We start from the raw sequence: 21,846 nt of genomic DNA on the forward strand, positions 1-21,846 counted from the left end.
TGAATTGGTGATAGGGCCATTGAAAGATTATTCTTCAGCACAGTGAGGATTTGATTCTCTTCAAAACTTTATGCTAATGAATCTGCAACTTCAATTTTAACTTTATGGATGGACAATTTAGCCGATTAGTTTAGAATTTAAAATTGAAAACAGACGCTTACCTTTTATATAGTAGGGTCTAAGTCTGCATACACACCACTCTGCTAAAAGTACACTGGGTACGATTTGAATGAAACAACCATATAGCATTCTTCACATAGTAAACTAATCACAGGCCACCAGAAAATTTGGCATGGAAAACTTACGGGTATTGTAGCTAAAGGGCAAGTTTAACTTGGGAGGAATTACGTTCTTGTTTATTCTAGTATAATATTTGCAACAAAATTTGCTCCATTTAACACATTAATTGGCCATTCAGCTTCATTTAAAGATTGTACCTAAAACAATGGAACACAAGGACATTTCTTGCCAACAACATATATAAATTATGTATTCATCTGTACAAATTGAACCATGGGAGAAAAAAGAGTAGAGAGGGGACTGAACTAAGCAAGCACACCGAGAAAATAAAAGGGGAGAAAATTACAAAATAGAAACAATGAATAACAGATATTTACACCTTTCTTTACCATTAATCAAATTATTTGCTAAAGCCTCCTCCAATATGTTGAATTTTTTCCCAACTTGGCAACAACCGCCGCTGCAGAGGCTCAATGAATAAGTAGCACAAGACCTCAATGAGCTGATCATAGTTTCAGAGATGTCAACAGTCCATTTTTGCAGCTGACCACCTCAACTTATGTCTGTAAACATTTCTGTTTCTCAATCTTGAATGTTTCAGAGAATTATCTTGTTGGGGCGATTTCATCAGCATAGATTGAAACACAAGAATCTGCTGCTCCAGCAGCGAGCAGTACTTGATAGGGGTGGAACGTAAGACATCTGACTGAACCTATCTTCTGAGCCATGAAGGTGGACAAATATCTGATGGTGCCTAATTGCTCACCTTCCAGGTTGAAGACTTTGATAAGCTGTTTAGCTGAACCACTTGCTATAAGGGGTGCATGACGATGAACAGCTAGGGCCGTTAGTGATCCCCTATGAGCATCAATTGTTAAGTAAGCTTCCTTGAGATTTCTCATATCAAGGAACTGAATATCACCAGCTTGAGAGGCACTGACGATCTAAGAAACAGTTGATGATTACTGTATACCGAATAGAAAAGATGAGTAGAGAACAAATGTGAAGAAGATAACAGTGGTCACCTTTGCTGGTTCAAGTCCAGGTTGAAAGCCGATTCCCACTACTCTCTCTACTCTTTGGGTGTGTGGTCGTGATGCACAAACAAGCCTAAATAAAATACAATTTGAGCATTAAATGAGAAATGGCACAGGTATTTCATGCAAAAACAAAATATGTATGCATGTAAGTCCATCTGCTAACAAACAATGATACAAGACAATTACTAGAATGGATACTCATCCCGGCGTACCGAATTTGAACTCACCGCCTAATAGAATCAAGAAAAAGAAGGATAGCACCTAAAAGGCCTACAAATCACACTCCAAAAGAAAAGCTTTTCCTACAGGCCAACACCACCCACTCTCAAACAAAAAAAGAGAATAGACCTATGCCATCACATCAATTATCCTATACAATCTGTGTAGAAAGGAGAAAAGAAAATCACCCAAATATAGTAAAAGCTTCAACTTACAGTTCAGGAATTCGAATATCAAATAGTTTGACACATCCATCCATAAAGCCAGCAGCAAAGTGTCCTGCGTGAACTTGAGAAGCTGACTGCAGACGTAAAATGTAAGCATCTATCAGAGATGGAATGAAACATTCAAATCCTAAGCAACATATGTCGTCGCCTAGTAGGAAAGGCGCAAAAAACTCACAAGTGCTTTACAATAGAAACTGCGGATAACTGAAAAGGGTGGAAAAGGATTCATCCACAACCAACTCCTTTCAGAAGACTAGCCCTGCATATTTACTTAATGCAGGACTCAGCAGGAGCATCCTAACCTCCCTTTCATCCAACCGTAAGCATTACAAATAAATCTGTATGACTTGTTCTTTTATAGCCTTAAAAGTTCATTTGACTAACCATATTATAAGGCAGTTCAATTCAAGAGGCATACACCTCTGACCAGACCTGAATCATTGTGTGTTTCAAGCAATGCCTTTTAGACAGCAGTATCAACTCTTGATGCCACCTCTATTCCTAAACTTAGCTGATACATCAAACTGAATTTAGCAAGAACCGAATAAGTCAAAGTTATTCCCTGTTAAAGGTATTGCAATGGACAAGACCACTATTTGTTCTACATACCAGATCCCCATAAAACCACGCCTTCCTAAATAAGGATATATTAATTATAACAGTTAATAATTTAAAGAGTTGCCATAACAACCTGCTTCAAAGTATTGTCCCTGGGCACAAAAAGAATTCTGCTAAACACGTACATAATATACCAAAGCAGCTAGAACATCTTTTGGAAAAAGTTATTGAAGAAAAAACTATACTGCAAAAATGTTTGTGCATAAAAGAAGACGCGCCAGATAGTCTATAGTATTTTGAAGAAAAATGGGCTTTTGGCATCTCATTGCTGCATCAATATGAGCTGATGCTGGGTTTTTATCTATTACTCATAATTAGTGAAGATCTTAATGGTAATTGATCATATATATTAATGCCATAAAATCTAAAGGGAAATTCCGAAAACTCACCAATGCTGAGATGCTGCAATCTGAGGATGTTGGAATTGTATTAACAAGCTGTTCTTTGTCAAGATCCCAAGCCATGATTGACGAAACTTCACCAGATGAAAACTGGTAATGAATTGAAAAGGTTGTATTAGGACATTAATTGCACAAATGTGCCAGACAAAGATAGTACTAAATAAATTCGAGATTTGGACAGAAATTCGAGAATTTTTTAAAGCAAAAGGAATCTGTAATTAGTTTAAAGCACAGATACATTTTTTTAATGTTTTGGGGGTGCAACATAGCAATAGCTAATGATACAGAAGCCAGGGTTGACTTTTTGAGTTCATTACACAACGTGTATTCAACACTTTCCTCTGTGAATACTTGCCAGCAGTTTCGCTGCTTTTCAATACAATACACTTTACCAATTAAGATAGTACAGACTAAGAACTAATCCACAAAGATGAACTAAGATAAGTCGATAAGTATGTTGCATCAAACAAATGGAAAACAGTGTACAACAACAACAACCCAGTGAAATCCCACATTGTGGGGTCTGGGGAGGGTAAAGTGTACGCAGACCTGACTCCTACCAATGTAGGACGGCTGTTTCCGAAAGACCCTCGGCTCAATAGAAGTATAGGAAAAAAGGTCAGACAAGAATATTAAAAGTAGGAAAGTAGATAACGGAAGAGTTCCAAACAATAGTATAATCAAAGCACCCAAAAAACAGTAGATATCGTCAAATAATAACATAAATACCATAATAAGATAACATAACATACATAACATAAATAACATAAATCAGAGTACAAGAAATATAATCCATAGGCATTTTTAAGAAATACATCATATAGATTGAATCTTGTTCAGTTATTTCTTAGATTTTTGAGTTTCTTGTTTGGGTCTTCCATACATGATTATACTACAGATCCCCCTACAATGTTTTCTTTTAATAAACTATTTAACTATCAAAAGTAATACATCTAACCAAAATGGAAATTGAAGGTACTTGTGCATTCTTATATTAATGCTGAATAGCTAATATTACACAGAATTACCAGATATCCAGACTGCTGCTGCCAATCCACAACAGCGTTCAAACTACGGACACCAGGTCTGTGACCTTGAATGGAAGAGAATGCAGAAACTAGTCTTTGTCGGCCTCTTACAGTATAGTCTTTCCAAATCCGGATGTTCCCATCACCTTTTATGAACAAAAGTTTGTTAAAACTTTAGGCATCAATGAACAATATAAATTAAAAGTTTGTTGCAGTAAAGCTTTACTTGAAGCAACAAGGAGCAGACTCTCATCTAGCTCATTGACGAGGCACAGCTTTGAAATTCCTTTATCAGGGTAACTGTGATTATCAAAGCTGTTAAGAAGGGTTGCCTCCTCATAATTCCATACCCTGTTCATAAAGACACAAGGAGCTTGATATTTTATGCATCACATACACAAAGTTAATGGCAAGAAACATTAGAAGATTTGAGACAACACAGTAAAAGATATCAAACTGACTAGAGCGACAAATATAAGCAACTGAAAGAGAAAAATCCATGAACTGATACAGGTATAGTGAAGCAGTGATAAAGGAAAATTTTACATCACAAATTACCCTCCTTTATGTTAACACATTATTAAGTTCATAATGAGAATGCCTCTGACAGAACAGATTGAAACGTCATTAACTAATCTTTTATCTGTTAATTTGGTATAACTGAGCAAAAGAATCTAACTCAAGCACCAACTCAAAGAGAAAAATTTCAACGCTATGACACAATCCAAGAAATGTTGATAATTTTTTTTGGCGGGAGGAGCATATTTCCAGTATGTCTTGAGTTCTTTTAGATTGACTTGCATTCAAACTTTCCACTTGATATTGACTGTTTGCTGACGGACAACTAGATATGCCGAAATTGCAGATTATGCAGCTCCAACTAAGACAGCACCTGAACCAACCTATCCTATCCAGTATTTTTCAATAATAAACTGAACCAAGTTATTACAGCAATAATGGATTATTCAGGTCGATGAGATTCTTCTACCTGATTCTTTCACTCTCATCTGCAGCAATAACAATAGGAGAGAAGGGCTGCAGCAAAGCAGTTTTGGTGCCAGTCTCAAACTTAGTATCCCAACTAGCGATTTGATTGTGTAGTTTGCTTACTGCTGAAACAGAAACACATTGCTCATATTAAAATTTAGACTTTGTTTTATATAGAATATTTTGATAAGGATTTCATTATTTATAAATTATGAGAAAACCTAAGTTGCTCGGACTCGGGTGCGGGTGTCCGATAAGGGTGTGGATCTAGAGGTCGGATCCTCTATGATCTAAAGTTTAAGATTCGGGGATATGGATCCATATATGGATACGGGTGTGGGGATTCGGCTACAAATAATTCGAATATCTAAAAATAGAGTTGTAAAACCTAAATTATGAGATATTATGTGGAAAACTTGAGGAGAAAATATTGATCAAGAGCAGAATCCTGGAAGGAGATAAAAGAAAGGGGAGTGGCAATAAAAAGTTATATATACAAGATATTTCATTTTCTTCAACTTCACCTTAGTTTTTGTTTTGCTTACAAAAATCATTGAAACTGTTCAGAATTTCTCTCTCGGATTCGGTCAAAGTATCCAAAACTGGTTGGCCAGATTGGGTACGGATCCCACACCCACACCCACGTCGTGTCGACACGGGTGCAGCACCGAAAGTGAAGAGTCCGAGCAACTTAGGAGAAAACACAAACAAGAGAAGGTATGGATACAAAATGGAAAGAACATGAACAGACTCACAAGAGTGTTGACACTTTGCAATGAGGTCAAGGGCCAACTTTTCCTTCTCTTCCCTTCTAGCAATCATCTCTTCACTATCATCAGCTGCAGTAAGAAGTGGCTTTGAGAAGTGGCCACAACTCCAGTTGTAGATGGCTGATTGGGGAAGAAAACTGCGTTCTGAAGGTCCAGAAGATCCAGCAGACCCCAACAATGGGTCAGCTAATCCTGAGTCTTGAGAATGCATTAGGTGGGGTCTGAACTCTAAAGAACAAACTCTTCGCATTCCTGTCAAGTAGCTAGGCCGCGGGGGACTAACAGGAGGAGTTCTAAAAGTTAGAGGTAAATGTCCTGCAACAACAGTTAAACGAGACCAGAATCACTTCAAAAACGTTATAACGTTATTTAAAAAGGCACTAAATGAGGTGTTAAAATGATATGTTAGTGGACTACGGATGCATATAGACTGAAACAATATAAACCATAATCAAACTCATCCACAAAAAAAGAAATGGACCAAATCTCCCAGAAGCCCTAAAATTACCTCCATTCATGTCAAACCAAGACGAAGATCGAGCCAATCCAGCATAACCAGAGTTTGGAACTGTTGTGGATTCACCAGTTGACTTAACAGATTTGGCAACAACCTGTTCAATCCCGATAATGGAAAGGACTCTCCGGCCAAGACCTGCAATACGTGGTGACGGATCCTTTGCCAAGGCACACATAGCCAGTACACACTGAGAATAGAGTGCATTGTCTAGAGGCCTTGATCTTGTATGATTTACAACACCATTGGTAACAGCATCATTCAAGATTCCGGAATCAGAAAGTTGAGAGGAATCATCGGATAAAGGAGATCCATGTATGACGCCGGGTGTTGCAAGGGGGCTGCTGGTTGTCACTCTCCCATCCCGAGATATGGACTGACTCTCACCCCCCACTCTCAATAAAGGAGCAATAGGAGACGGAACTCTACTTCCATGTGAAATACAGTGAGTCGGGGTTGTATAACCACTACTTGAACTCTTGACCGCGAAAGAAGGCAAGGAAGTTAGCAAGGAATTAGACTGAGGCTTCCAATATGCAGCGGCTACTGACTTCAGATGCTTGTTATGCCCAAAAGCAAAACGTGCCAAAGCTGCAAAAGATGGTAGAACATGAACCCAACTCCTACCAGTTAGAATTCTGTGCATAGCAGTGACTACACTAAAAAGACACAATACTATATGGTGTATACACAAGATCAAGAAAGGACTAATAACGGGAAATCAGAGGACTAGACATGATTGTAAGGCAGCTGATATTCACATCCAAGAATCAGGACTCACCAAGCATGAAATAAGCAACTTTCAGGCTGAATTACTTGCACTACTAAGAATACAATTGAGCAACCACAGTAAAGATTCACCATTTAGACATGGATATCACTTTTTTTCTTTTATTTTATTTTACAGCAAAGAAAAGAATTTTGGACAAAGTGATATGACAGCAGACTTATATCTTTGGCGTCAGGTTCCTCCTTCAAAGTGAAACAACAACAACAAACCCAGTATAATCCCACAAGTGGGGCCTGAGAAAGGTAGGATGTACACAGACCTAACTCCTGCCTTTGTGGGGATAGAGAGGTTGTTCCCAGTAGACCCTCGGCTCAAAAGAAGAGTAATCAAAGCAGGAGTGAAAGGAAAATAACGGATCCTTCAAAGTGAAACAACATACCCAGTGAAATCCCACAAGTGGGGTCTGGGGAGGATAGGATGTACGCAGACCTTACCACTACCTCATGGAGATAGAGAGACCGTTTTCGAAAGACCCTCGGCTCAAAAGTCACAGTCCCAAGTAATAATGCAAAAAAAAAACGAAAAGCATAATGCAAAACAAAACCGAAAAGCGATGCAAATTTACAAGACAAGAACAATAACGATAGCAAAGTAATACGATAATCAAAGGCAATGACAACACAACTATAAAGACACGCCTAGACTTATGACCACCCTAAACCGACACACGGTAGGACACCATTCTATCCCTACTTGCCTTCTAGCCTAATCCGCCAAAGTGAAAGATAAATAAAATTCATAATTGGGACAGATAACATGCATGAGGCACCTCAACATACAGAACTGTGGCAAAACCTTTCAAATAATATTGCAACAAAAATATTTTTCCTTCTAGGAAATAAAGACCAAATATTGGGAACTGAGGGTGTGTAAACAGTAAGTGGATCAAAAAGAACTTTCTTCAGGGAGAAGATTCAGCAAAACCATACCTACAGCAACCTCCGCTCGAACCAAAGGGCTTCCATCAGAAGCAACACTTAAAAGGCTCTTAATTATACCGACTTCAGTCCTAACCTTCTCCTCATCATCACAGTCTTCATCTCCTCCAACACCATCCCTAGCTGAGTCAAATCCAACATCAAGTAAAGTCCCTAGAGCAAAAATAGCTGCTGCACGCACCTGAAATAATGAATTTTTCATCTGATTGTCAAAATCTGAATATTTCATTAAAGACCCACTTGCAACCACTTAACACAAAATTGAACAACCCAGCTCTTTCCTTTCACCAGTCTGTAAGTGCATCTTATTCCTATTAAGAGGGGCGGCACAAACCTCAGGTTGGGGCTCAGACAGCAGAGGCGCAAATATTGCTGGCGCATCGGCCTGCAAACCTAGTACTTGTGCCTCTGTGAAATCCTCCCACAGTTTTCCCAGACAAAGGCACAGCCATTGAAGAAAAAGTGGTTCAGTTTGTGCATCATTAGGCGTCGATCCCTGAAGATGCTTCAGGCAGACATGTATAAGACCTGCTTCAGTACAGGCCTCCTGACCCCTTCTGTGACCATCCACAATGACAGCCAAAACAAATGCAGCCATTGCCCTTTGTTCTGGATAAGCCTCCATACTGTCAAGAAATCTAATGAAATATGTATGTCCTCCATCCTTTACGAGGTCAACCTGACAAGACTTTTGACTCAAAAGGAAAACAATAATCTTATTAGTATAGAAGTAGATGGTAGATTTTATGATATCATAACTTACAAAAACAAAAGAGAACAAGTATCAACATAAACACATACTCCATAGGTGTAACAACAACAATATACCCAGTGAAATCCCACAAGTGGGGTCTGGAGAGGGTAAGATGTACGCAGACCTTACCACTACTCCATAGGTGTAACAGACTCCAAATTAGAATCGCTAAATTTGGAAAAATCAGAACAAAGACTATAACCTTTTCAAAGTAGTTTAAAATATTCGAAAAAAGAACACACAAACTAACAGAAAGCTGAAGCAAGATCTCTGCCTCTTGCTCCCCAATTAGCACTTGGTTCAATAAAAGAGGCTCGAGATTATAGGTCTATCACACGTTTCATCTCAGAAAAAGTATCCCTCCATTCTTTCAAAAGTTCTGCTTTGTACACCGAAGGAAAGAACTTTAAAAGTTTAAATACCACAAAAGTTGCAAACACATGTCCTATTGGTCTACAAAAACACGAGGAAGTGTCGCAACATAAAACAAATAAAAAGAGGAAAATTGATAAGACATGAATAGAGTCCACAGAAGTCCAACAGGTGTTTGACAGTAACAACAGAAAAGAAAACAGAGAACTTCATATAAGAAAAAATTAACACAAAGATGAAATACATAGGAAATGATATATAAGACAACATAGATGTTGATTTACAACCAAATGATGTACCTTATCGAGTGCAAGGATCTTCGTCCAGATGAAGACAAGAATTTGTCTAAGTTCTGGAGTGGTGGTTTGCAAAAGTTTTATAACATAAGGAAATATTCCTACAGACAAGGCCTGGGAATGTTCACTTAAATATTAGTCGTGAAATAGATGCCACAATTAAAGAAAATGGAAAACTGAAGTCAATTTGTAAGTACCAGATCTACAGCCCAAGGTCCCATATCGAGAAATCTTCCAAGAAGTACAAGTGCACGAAACCTGTGGCATTGACTAAGTAACACCTAATAAAAATGTAAATTGGTTACAGAGGCATGCAAGAGGGAAAAAATGCACAAAGGTAACAAGACTACCAAATGTAAAGTAACCCTAATATAACCAGCAATAAATAGCAAAGACCACTAGCAGCTCATATTTTAGGGAACTATGGTTTCGGTTTCTGTATATATCTTTAGTGTCAAGAGGACAATCATCAAGTAAATCAAAACTACTTCATAATTCAAAAAAATAAATGTTCTGCTCAACCAGCAAACAGTAAAGGGCAGCCCGGTGCACTAAAGCTCCCGCTATGCGCAGGGTTCGGGGAAGGGCCCGACCACAAGGGTCTATTGTACGCAGCCTTACCTTGCATTTCTGCCAGAGGCTGTTTCCAAGGCTTGAACCCGTGACCTCCTGGTCACATTGCAGCAACTTTACCAGTTACTTTACCAGCAAACAGTACCAACAGCAATATCTGCTCTGACAGATATGATGCATTTTTTACCTCAACAATTTCAATAGAAAAACTTTGCTTCTACCCCAAAACTTTAATAACTTGCCTCAGGTTAATTTCTTTGCATATACAAAGTAAGATTCACCATAATCATAAAAAAAAAGTGCACTAATCTACTAGAAATGATAGATCACTTTCGTTTATCAGGAAACATGGGAAGAAAGTTCAAAAATTCAACTTAAAAAGCCTATGAAAGAAATGAAGAACACATGATGTGCCAAGAATATTAAACCAGTATTAGGAGGCCTTATAAATAACAACAGGAAAAAGTTTAATCATACCCGCATCTCGACGTAATACGAGGGATGGTTCAAACATTCCTTGGCATCATGCCATAGCATTTGTGTCACATTTTTCTTTTTAAAAAATTCTTTAAAGAATTCAGTAAAGCTAAATCTTAAGCATGTTATGTAGCTAACTATTATCCTAAAAACTATTTCTATCAAAGTCGGAAGAGACAGCAGCCAATGCTTTTTATCAAGGAGCAACCAATAAAATTCTTTGGTTTCTTGATAAGTAGGGAACAACAAAAGATATTGACCAATAAATTTGATTACAGCATGGGATATCCAATATTTTTGTTCCACCTTTTCATCAAATTATTAAAGAAACAGGAGTTGACAGGAGATGGGGGATAGATGGAATCTACATCCCAGAAAATTTACTTAAATCAATACAAGATGGCAAGAAGAACCAAGGACAGTCCCTCATTTGATTTGGACCATGAGAAATTTCCTACCTGTAACACTATGGGCAACTGCTCTGGAGGCTTTTTATCCTTTGATCCATGGTCAAGCCATACTTCAAAAGCTGTCAACTGCTCTGTGAAAAATGGACTTGGCTGAAGACATACAAAACACGGAATATTTAATCGTTGCGTAATATTCTTGAGAATTTGGAACTATGAGTACACATATCAAATGGATGGTAAGCATTAAGCCCACCTGAAATTCTGCATTGGGATCCTCAACTAAAGTTGGAAGCTGTGAAAGACAGATTTCTGCTGCCATGTCCCATGCATCCCTATCATACATGTAAATCACAAGTGAGAAAAAGGTAAACATGAATTTAAGATAACGTGGAAATATTAAATGTAGTTACCACATATGGTGCTGATGTGTAGGTGGTAGCATCGGGTATGAAATTGGTGAACAATTTGCAGAGCGCATGATTCTTTCAGCAAGTAAGAAGTTTCTGAACAAACTAGCAACTAACAGATCTTGCCTGAACAATCTCTGAAATAGATCTGCATGTTTGAAACTCATACTTCAGAAAGAGACTAAAATGCATAAATTATTATATTTGTATCAATCCAAATAATCTATTCCATTACCATGTGGTAGAACATTCCAGGCAATTGTGTCAGTAACTGCAGTAAAAATCCAATTCAGTTCGCCAAGAAGTGTCTTCCGATCAGTTTGCCGGCCAGGAATTCTATCAATCAGAGAGTAATCAAGCGACTCATGAAGCAATGAACGAGTGCAAAACCTAGAAGCCAAACACATGAGGAAGAGAGACTCTAAATGGTTAACAATTGTTGTAAGAAAAAATGCTCTCACTTAACAAATATGAGGAAAAAGAAAACTAAAATCAACTTATTTGATAGAAGAAAATGTATCAGTATAAACACGAAAGAAGCAGCATACTAGGTTTAAGGACTTAGCAACACAAGCAAACAGAGGCAAGTAAGAGACAGTTAAGTATTTACTTAAAACACAGTATATGGAAACTCACTAAGATAGCATTACCTATTACACAGATTGGCACGAGAGATGACCATTATTTTCGAATTCTTTTTCTCATATTTTTTCTTTTTGGCTAGAGGCTATTCATTAACAATGAAAATGGGGATGACCCCTATATTATTTTTAAAAGGGAGAGAGAAACTATATACAACAACAACAACAACCCAGTGAAATCCCACAACGTGGGGTTTGGGGAGGGTAAAGTGTACGCAGACCTGACTCCTACCAAGGTAGGACGGATGTTTCCGAAAGACCCTCGACTCAATAAAATCATAAAAAGAAGTCAGATAAAGGTAAGAGTAGGGTAAGAAGTTCAAAGCGATATGGCAAAGCAACTAATGAAAGCAAACCAGATAAACTAGAGCAATCAAAGTACTTTCATAATAACAAAAATCAGACCACAAGGAATTATAGTGCGCTAATACGCCTACTAAAAAGGAAGAATAACGAGACTATGAACTAGTCTTCTACCCTAATGTGGGTCCTCCACACCCTCCTATCTAAGGTCATGTCCTCGGTAAGTTGTAATTGCGCCATGTCCTGTCTAATCACCTCTCCTCAATATTTCTTCGGCCTACCCCTACCTCTTCTGAAACCATCCATGGCCAACCTCTCACACCTCCGCACTGGGGCATCCGTGTCTCTCCTCTTCACGTGCCCAAACCATCTCAGTCGCATTTCCCGTATCTTGTCTTCCACCGAGAGAAACTATATAGCATCATAAAATGAAAATGCCAAGTGAAACTATACTAATTTACATCACTCAAGAATTGCAGCTATGCCTGCCCCATTGAAGAATTGGACAAGTGTAGGAAAAAGGAGCGGAAAGAGAGAAGGAAGAAAGGATAAACAATTGTTGAGAGCATGTCACCATCTCAATGCCATTTTGATGGGTGTTGTGAGGCAGGAAGTGAATACATCGGCTGGAAACTCAGCACTCTGTGGAAGGGTCTCATGTGCTTCACAAGCAGCAAGCAGAATACAATCCCTTGTAGAAGTTCCAGAAGAACCAGAAGCAGTCCAGTCCTGAAGCTGATCAAACAAAAGCATCGAAATTAATTAGTGTGTAAGATTAGGAATGGATAGATCAGTATCACGTCATTAAGTACATAAATGACGTAAAGTGGCAACTAAGAGTATACCTCTATGAAGGCATTAACAATCATCCCAGCAGCAGAGCAGTCAAACACATAGATCGATGGTGTCTTCAACCAGGAATCCAGGTCGCTGATTGGCAAAGGAATATACTGCGTATAACTCTAAAACAACCGCCCAAATAAGAAAAGATAGAAATCATCCACAGCCCTGAGAAAGCAATCTGGGTAAGAAAGTAAACCTTATTAAATAGCCAAATTTCACCATTGGCTGTAGGTTTAGGAACACCATGTCCATTATAATGGAATAGAACTCGTTCTGACTTAGCATACTTCCGACAAGTTGTGCAAAGTTTCTTGACTTCATCAACAGTAGGATCCAAGGAAATCTTATACTTAGCCTGCATAAGGTTACATATCGTGTTTGGTCATCATAACTACTCATTCATATAAACAAGGCTAAGACCTTATCAACAGTAGATATCAAATTGGTGGCGAAAACATTTTCTTACCCTAGGTTGCCACCTCTCATATTGTTGGTTCAAAGTTCTCCCAATTGTCTCCAGTGCTTTTTGAGGTGCCATCGAAAATGGATCTGTCAAATAAGAGACGGGAATTAGCACCATTAGTAATTATTAGTCTGTTGAAGAATTTCAAGCACTAATATTTGAAAATTAAGATGGGACGCAAATAAAGCAATCTATAGTTATCGAATTACATCTTATATCCCCCCCCCCTCAAAGAGAATATGACACCAACACCATGAAAGTTTGCTGAGATAACATACTCCGACAAAAAGAACCATCATCAACACTATTGTTTATGTGTTTCTCTGCTAAAGTAATAACCTATGTTGCACAAATCCTTCATTTACCCCCTACCATGATCGGACAAAAAGACAAGGAAGCTGATGCCAATAAGAGATTCTTACTGAATCCAGTTGAAGTACGGCAAATGCTTTGAACAAATTGAAGTAGACAGAAGGTTGGAGACACACAGAGAAGTCGAAGAAGACAAACTGAACCAGATGATGGAGGAAACAAAGGAAAAGGCAGAAAGTTATGATTAGGAACTAATGTCCAGGTACTCAGAATTTTTCTTCCTCAAACTTCTTGCCCGAGCAAAGCCGACCAGAGACTCAGCTTGAGGTCTTCCTCTCTGTTCGACTCTGGATTCTAACAATATCCGAAATCTTCTTCAACTGAAGTATGTCATAGGGACAAAGCACTTTTCTTAGACAGACTCACATGACTTCATGTCAGCCAGGGGGAGAAAAACATAGCTAGGAGAAGGCTAGATTAGGTGGTTTTGAAATTTCACAGGGTAAGTGGAGCCGCTTGAGACTCTGTTCCTATGAATCTTGCTTATCAAGAATGGCACTTCTCTGAGCCACTGATCAGAAATCATCATATAAATTATCATATGGTGCAAGGCTTCTGCTTATATTTCAAAGCCAAATGTCACAGAGCAGTCAAAAAAGAATGGATAACTTTCAAGAAAACATGAAATTTGAGCCCTGCGACAAGCGAACAAAGTATATTACGTCAGTGGAGAAGGGTAAAGGGGGTAAGGGACAGGCCCATCATCCCGAGTTCCGAAGCCACTCCGATTGGCCCGTCGAGAGGGATTTCTCAGTCAGCTAAACAAAAGAAACATGAGGTTTTAGCTGGATCTAGAATTTCGGCTCCATGGACACATTCAACTGTAGCTGGCGGCAGTGTTTTGGACGGCGAAAGGCGACAAAAAGCGACAAGGGTCTACCTCGCCACAAGGCGAGGCGAGCGACGAGGTGCTTGCCTTTTCGAAGTACAGCGCCAATTAATACCAAAAAATTAAAATATTTAATTGCATATATAAATAATCAAAATCTCAATATCAATAACATATTAGCAAATATTTCAATTCAAAAACTGAAAATATAGTAGATACTAAAAGTCTAGAACTTGAATAAGAAAAAAATAGAACAAAAGTCAAAACAGTGAAAGAAAAACCAAACAGAGGTAGAAGTAACTTTGAAGTCTGAAGAAGAAGAAGGAAAAAGAAACACAGGAAGAAGAAATTTGAAGAGGAAAAGAAGAAATACATATTGGTTGGACTTTGAATTCGCCGGAAAAGTCTGGCTAGTCGCTGGAGAAATCTAGTCGAGTCCGACTTGTTGCAGTCGCAGTCTAAGTCTAAGAGTGCAAATTTGGAAAGAATACCCTAAAATTACCTTTCATCTTTTAAAACTCTAAATTGGTCACCTCTTTTAATAGAAAAAAGAAAATCGACTCTCGCTTTTGTCGCCATTGTCGTCGTGGCAGCGCCTTTTGAAGATCGCCTCACCACAAAGCTAATAGACGATGAAGGGTCGCCTCGCCTCTCGCCATTGGTGACAAGGCGATAGCCTTTCCCAACACTGGCTGGCGGAAAGGTCAAAAATGTGAACAGTCTCTACTGGAAAAGCAGGCATTCTTGATGGCATGTCACATCCACTGTGCAGATCCCCCCGCCTCTTTATAGAACACAGACCAAGATCTCACAGTGCATTAGCTGAGGTTCTAGATGGTTAAACATTGCACTTATGCATTTGAAGCTTTCTACGAGAGTGGAGATCCTATCACTAAGTTTACTACGGTTGATTATCAAAAAAACTTTACTATGGTCATTTATCAAGGAACAAAGGAAGTGTTGAAGAATGAAACTTCCATGGCTTCATGAGAAGTCTATCCTGAAAGTCCAGGTTGCTTTTCCAACAAGTCCTCCCAGAGCATATCAAATTCAAGCCTCCTTTGTGAACTTCATCAATAGGCAATAGCTAATTCTTGAGAAGTTGTAGCTATCGTCTATGTCTTTTCAACAACTATCGCAACCACAATACAAGTAAGAAAATTGAAAAGTTATAATCCTTTAGAAACGTCTCACGTTAAAACAAATTTACCACCGACATTTCTTTCTTAGGGGAAAAGGGGGAATTTATGAACAATCATCCTTCAGAATATTAAGTACACTGAAAGTTACTAAAAGTAAATAGCGTGACATAAAGGATATTCATTTAAATGAAATATTAGCGTAAAGAAGAACAGTAGCTGGTTATTGTACAAGAAGAAGAAGAAGAAGAAACGTACCAACCCAACACTCCATTCGAGCACAAGGAGATATCTTTATTACATCGGGTGGATCAACGCTGATGTTTAAACACAAAACAAGGGCAACACATCCCGTCTTCATCTGCAGAAAATTTTGCATGCTAAGATGGACAAGAAGGTAAAAGATTGGGCATGTTTACTGAATGGAGGGTAAGTTCCAAATGCAAGTTATATTAGCGAGCTTGCAAAATACAGTTGAAACACATTGGTCCTCAAGCATTGCATGTGTCAAGTAATACTTTACACGTTGATAAGCAACAAGTAAAAACAAAATTTTATCAAACAACGAATCCAAAGACACTTTTGGACTCCTTTGCAAAACTGCTGTTTCAATCTACCAGCACTAAGCTGTCTCTTTCTTCATAGAAGAAAACAACCACATCCAGATACCAGTAACTAGCACACAAGGGTACACCATTCGCAATATGTTATGGAAGGTATACACTTTATCATAGTGCCTGGACATAATCTAAAGATGCATATTTTTTAAAAAAAAAATTGGTCCATAATAGCCTCCACTTCTCATGTAGTGGACCTCTATTCAGATTAGAGAGGAAGTAATATCTTAGTTATTTCAAAAACTAAAGAATACTATATATTTTTTTTAATACTTCCAGTGCAAGGAGAATAATACTTTATTGTATAAGCAGTCAATCTTGATAGATGAATCTGGATGACTTCAGTGCAGTCCTATACTCATCATATACATACTTTTGACGCCAACATGGTATTATACACCATACTTCCTTTTCGTAATCCACAAAATTAATAAAATGTTTTACTTGTTAAAAAAAAGTGATGTTAGTTACGAATTAAGGTAAAGGCACTCTTTTTATTGTAAACTTAATTGACCCCCGGACTTAGAGATAAACATCATTCCATCTCAATGCTTGTATTATCTGTAGGGTATTGGGCAAAATTGATATCCAATCCAAAATCCGAATATTATGGAATTTTTTTTTGAATTTCCGTACTACTAATTGGATTTTGGAATTGATCTTTTAAAAAAATGGATTTTGGATTTGGGACTTCAAATTTTCGGATATCTGATAATCTGAATGTTCTATACCTTATATTAATCCCTACCCATTAGACATAAGCCCAAATACCCAATACTAAGATAGGAACCCTACTAAATCAGTTAATATACCTTATTAGGGTAATGAATGTGCAAACTGAGATGCATTCACTGTGGTAATGGATGGTGCAATTGATATGAATAACTTTATTTGGATGTTAATTGTTTGTAAGAAGAAGCAGCTCAATTTATAGGCTCAAAACCGAAAATCCAAAAATAACAAAACTGATTAATAAAAAACCTAACTTTAAAAACTGATCCAATCAAAACTTATTTGGATTGTAATCTCTTGAATCCAGAAACCAAAAATCCAAATTGAAGTTTTCATATCCAATATGTTGCCCAATTCTTACCCCTAATTAGCTATATGCTATTATGCATTTTATTTTAGTTATTGAGGGGCATAATGAACAACTACATCTTCAAACTATACTCCATTTTAAATATCTAGATTAACACTAAAAGAGGACCTCACAAAGTCAAATGTGTGAGGACTCCGACAGCCATTGTTATTATAATTTTGGCTTTTGATACAACTGCTTCTACCGTTGCTACTATTGAAGTGTAATAGTAAAAATTGTTCTTTCCGAAGAAACTATTATTATACTCCTCAATCACGAACTAGTTGGGTTCGGGTATATGAGTAGTCACTACCCATAAAATTTAATATTTGTTTTTTTGTGATGGCTATGTTTTTACAAGCGAGAAGCGCAAAAGAAGCGACAAAGTCCCAGGAGCTTGAAGCGAAAATGAAAAGTGAAGTGCATGCTCCTTTTAGGTAAAGTGCACAATTAGAGAAAATTAGAGAACACCAAATATATGAATTTAGAACTATGCTAATCAAATTGCAATTAATATAACTATTCCAACATCCATATATATCAATGTCAATATTAATCCATATATAGTAAGCTGAGATTAAGAAACTGACCCTTCTCGTTTGGATCACTTCGCCACTCATTAGTTAAAGCACACATTTCATTGAAGCATATAGCTTCACCTATGAAGCAATAACTCCTCGCTTCACTGCTACAATAGCTTTTAAGTAATGACATGATAACTTTTAATAACGCAAGATAAGGACAGTGTCCAGAAACTTGCACACACGTCAACTATATCATGGGATACCTGCTACCTCCCATCAACACAGGTATCAGGTAGCCTGCCCATCAAGTCTTAGACGGGAAAAGATCACTTGGTGCTTTCTCTCTCTGGTGAGATTTGAACTGTTGTTTCTCATGATTTTAACCCACTGCATTGAAAGCTAGACCACAATCTTGGGTGCTTACAATTTAACATTTGCTTGCAATATTAAAATATGTTAAAGTCCTATGAGTTCTTCCCTATGTTCTTTTCTCTCCCCCTATTTCCAATAAAATCCATTATCCCATTTTGCCTCAAATTGAATGTCCATATTTCTGTATTAACCCCTCTAAAGACAATATCCTTATAGCAGGAAAATTGTGTTCAACCACATATTGTACTCTAACCAAATTAAAACACACACTACTTCTTACCACAAGACCTTCCCACTAAATCCCTCACATCTAATCAATAAGTGCCTTGATTGACACATCAGGTCTCCCTTTCTAGAAGCTGATACACATTAGGGGAAACCCCACTTCGGGGAGGCAGTGGGCAGAATGCTGATCAGCAATTAACAAGCTTCTTGAAGCCCAATGTTCTAAGCCTTACAAATTAAAAGAACAAAATGACCCATGAGTTCCCCCATTTAGTAGTCTAGCCCCATTGACTCCTTAATATCCTACATGTTGGAAGTCGAAACATGACATTTCAACAAAAACCGAGGAAATTTTTAAGAGACCCACATAAACATTTAATCTCATAGAAGAATCACCTCATCCTCCTAATCTTTAAGGAATTGTATGTTGAATGTCTGAGTCAAGATTGATATTGATTTACGGATTCTGCAATTTTGGAAGACACTACTGACATGTTCAAAGGGCTCTAATCAAAGTAACAACAAAGTAATTTTCAACATAAGTTCATGCCAAAAGCATCCAATAAGAGCACAATAAGCAATTAGTTTAACGGAAATTATCATGTCTAGCTCCCCAAGTTAACATCCAGGATGAAAACAAGCTTCAGCTTTACTTTGGCTCACAAAGGAAGACACTTCTACAGCAATGATGACAGATGAGAACTCATGCTCCCGTACAAAACTAATCTTCACCTTGAATCACGAAATGTTAAATTAATCTAATATCCAAATTCCGCCAATTCCTTGCAGGTCGCAGAGTAGTCATACCAAAACACAAACTGCAAAGGCTGAAATCTCTTGTTCGAACCTCCATCTTTGAACTGGCTGTTAGAAACAAACTTGTTTTATTAAATTAAATCTCAGGATACCTAATTTAAAATAACATTGACGTCTACTTTTTCTTCCAATTTTTTGAATTATAAGCCGATCCTAGAATAAGATTCACTCTAGAGAAAGAAGGCTATCTTACAAAGCATAGTAACATTCAACTTTCAGAGAAAAACCAGCTAACAAATCAAGCAACAAGTATGATGCTTTACTGCACCACTAACCCCACCTTACTTATAGTCCTCGTGTAACAATCAAGAAACTACTCATCAGTTTGATGATATAAATCCTCGTGTATTGGCTCTATTCACGCTCATTTCATTCCAATGCTGGTACGTAATTTTTTTCATGGCAAACCAAGGACATTGAGATACACAAATGAATATGACACGAAAAGAGCACAACTTACTCGGTCCCTAGGCCGCCATTTAGAGACCAACCCGGTGTCAGATGGACCAGAAGGAACAGAATCCTCAAAACCATCATGCCTAAGCTCACACAAGACAATTGTCTGCGGAAAATAAGCCATACTTGTCGTCGTCGTCATCGCATTATCAGCAACCCCACCACCAACATAGCTACTACTAGCAGTGTCCGAATCTCTAACATTATTACTCCTTTCTCCATCCTCATTGCCAAACTCATCCAAAGCTGCTGATGAATGTGAAAACCTCGACGCCATCAAATCCCCCAATGCCATTCAAATCGCAATAATTGAAGCTGTAAATTTTCCTAACCTTGCCCTAATCGAACAGATTTTGGAGTGAAACTCATAACCCAGATCGACACTGATACCAAAAACTCTAAATATACCGTTTTTATCCGGTAATTCGCAATAAAGATCAGGGTTTCAGTAGCGATGGTAAAGGAAGATTGAAAAGGTTGTTTCTTGAGGATTAATCAATGAAACCAGTGAAACAGCGACGGTGGGAGATGGGAATAAGGAAGGAAGGAGAATTCAGCTTCGAGAAGGTTCTTGAAAACCCTAAAAGAAACCCTAGAAGATGGTGTTGATGGAGGAGGAGGAGGACAGTGCGGCTGTTGAAGCAACAAAACAAGAAAAAAGAGAGAGAGAGTTGTTGTTTTCTATTTGTATAATTTTATTTTTTAAATATAAGCAATTTGTTGTTTTCTTTTTCCCTAATTTACTTTTTTAAAAAAAAAAACAGATTCAATTCTTACAATTAAATGAATTATGAAGTGTTCATCAACTTGAGGAGTGTAGAAAAGTAGCAATTTAAAGCAGTTTGAGGCATAGATAATTTTGTATGGAAAAATTGAAGTAACTGAACGCATAAATAATTTGTTTCGAGTCAAATTAATAAATGATTTGCCTCATTTTCAAAAATTTGTTTGAAACATTTAATTTTTAGAGAAAAATAAAATAACTGCATAATAATTGTGATTAAATTTTTATAATTAAATGAATTATGAAGTATTGATTAACTTGAGGAGTATAGAAAACATAGAATTTAATGCAGCTGGAGGCATAGATGACAATGTGAAAAACTTAAAAATAATTGAAAGCACGAATAATTTATTTTGAGTCAAATTAATAAAATATTTTATTTTTAAAAATTCGTTCAAAAACTATTAAATTGTTCGAGAGAAATGAAAAAAATGCATAGTGATTGAATTAATAGAGTAGTTTTTGATAGCATTTAAATAGGCTATTACGAACTTATTATTATAAGTTATTCATATTATTAAAAAAAATTGTATAATTATTATGATCTATTAGCCTCTGATCAGTGAGCTCGAATAGTAGGCGACAGTAATAAGGTTGTGGAAATGTTGGTCTTGTCACACACATACACAGGACAAAATCAACATGCAAAGCGAGCGTCGACAGTGAAACTATTGGCGAAGCAAAAGTGCGCACAATGGCACTAAGGCTTAACACCAGAGTGGCAAGTGAGGACCAACGCTTGGGTATAACAAGGTGGTTTGGTGAAAACTTGACAAGGTGTAGGCAAGATAATGGCACGTGGGTGTGGCATTAATATTCAAGACAAGGAGTAGGCAAAGAACAGGCATAGCTAAGGCAGCAAGGCAAGGGGTATTGATGTCCAGGCAAGGCATGAGCAGGACATTTACACGGACATGGCATGGACATTGACATAGCGGCATTGAGCAGCAGTAGTACGCAACTCAGGAGTCCAAGGCAGTGGCATGCGCATGCGCAACATGCCTAGTAAGCAAGCGGCAGACCTGATCAACAGTTACAAAATGCATGTCAGGCACATGGCAGACAGTTGTGGCGGTTGAGTCTTGTCCTATTTCGGCTGTGGCTATATTTTCACGCCTGATTTGAATTATTTTGAATATTCCAAAAAGTTGTGGGTTGTCAACTATATTAAGATACAATAGGCTGAATGGGCCAAGTGGTCCTATCATTGCACGCCACATGTCGACAGTTTGTTGTCACACAAATTATAAGTGTGCAGGCTATCTTATGCGCAAAAATGGATTGTGTTGCTTAGAGTACTAGAGAATACTTTTAAGGGCA

General features: G+C 37.7%; 1 protein-coding gene across 3 annotated transcripts; it reads right to left on the reverse strand.

Annotated features, from left to right (window-relative positions):
* Positions 1-438: 438 nt before the first annotated feature.
* On the reverse strand, positions 439-20,420 carry LOC129882466 (regulatory-associated protein of TOR 1-like). Of its 3 annotated transcripts, none has more exons than XM_055956765.1 (24): positions 19,747-20,420; positions 19,278-19,334; positions 15,910-16,012; positions 13,315-13,397; positions 13,045-13,203; positions 12,851-12,967; positions 12,580-12,740; positions 11,297-11,451; positions 11,065-11,209; positions 10,908-10,986; positions 10,703-10,804; positions 9,392-9,475; positions 9,198-9,308; positions 8,107-8,460; positions 7,764-7,953; positions 6,039-6,635; positions 5,516-5,845; positions 4,762-4,882; positions 4,000-4,124; positions 3,774-3,919; positions 2,734-2,835; positions 1,715-1,800; positions 1,266-1,350; positions 439-1,184 (listed from the first exon to the last, which is right to left on the reverse strand). In XM_055956765.1, exons 1-24 carry the CDS (start codon positions 20,035-20,037, stop codon positions 846-848), a joined length of 4,122 nt encoding a protein of 1,373 aa, XP_055812740.1. In that variant the 5' UTR covers positions 20,038-20,420; the 3' UTR covers positions 439-845. The 3 variants fall into 3 exon arrangements, with proteins under 3 accessions (XP_055812740.1, XP_055812739.1, XP_055812741.1); XM_055956764.1 differs by having other exon boundaries at positions 4,762-4,885; XM_055956766.1 differs by lacking the exon at positions 19,278-19,334 and having other exon boundaries at positions 4,762-4,885; positions 19,747-20,419.
* Between the last annotated feature and the right edge of the window lie 1,426 nt (positions 20,421-21,846).

The sequence above is a fragment of the Solanum dulcamara genome, chromosome 3 (genome assembly GCF_947179165.1).
Source record: "Solanum dulcamara chromosome 3, daSolDulc1.2, whole genome shotgun sequence".
Taxonomy (NCBI): domain Eukaryota; kingdom Viridiplantae; phylum Streptophyta; class Magnoliopsida; order Solanales; family Solanaceae; genus Solanum; species Solanum dulcamara.

Bases quoted from the DNA above. Each gene is read 5' to 3' on its own strand.
- LOC129882466 (XM_055956764.1), bottom strand. From the start codon at position 20,037: ATGGCATTGGGGGATTTGATGGCGTCGAGGTTTTCACATTCATCAGCA. The intron at 12,741-12,850 runs GTATACTCTTAG...TTGTTTGATCAG, and splicing joins TTGTTAATGCCTTCATAGAG to CTTCAGGACTGGACTGCTTC. The intron at 9,476-10,702 runs GTAGGAAATTTC...CATTTTTATTAG, and splicing joins AGTTGCCCATAGTGTTACAG to GTGTTACTTAGTCAATGCCA.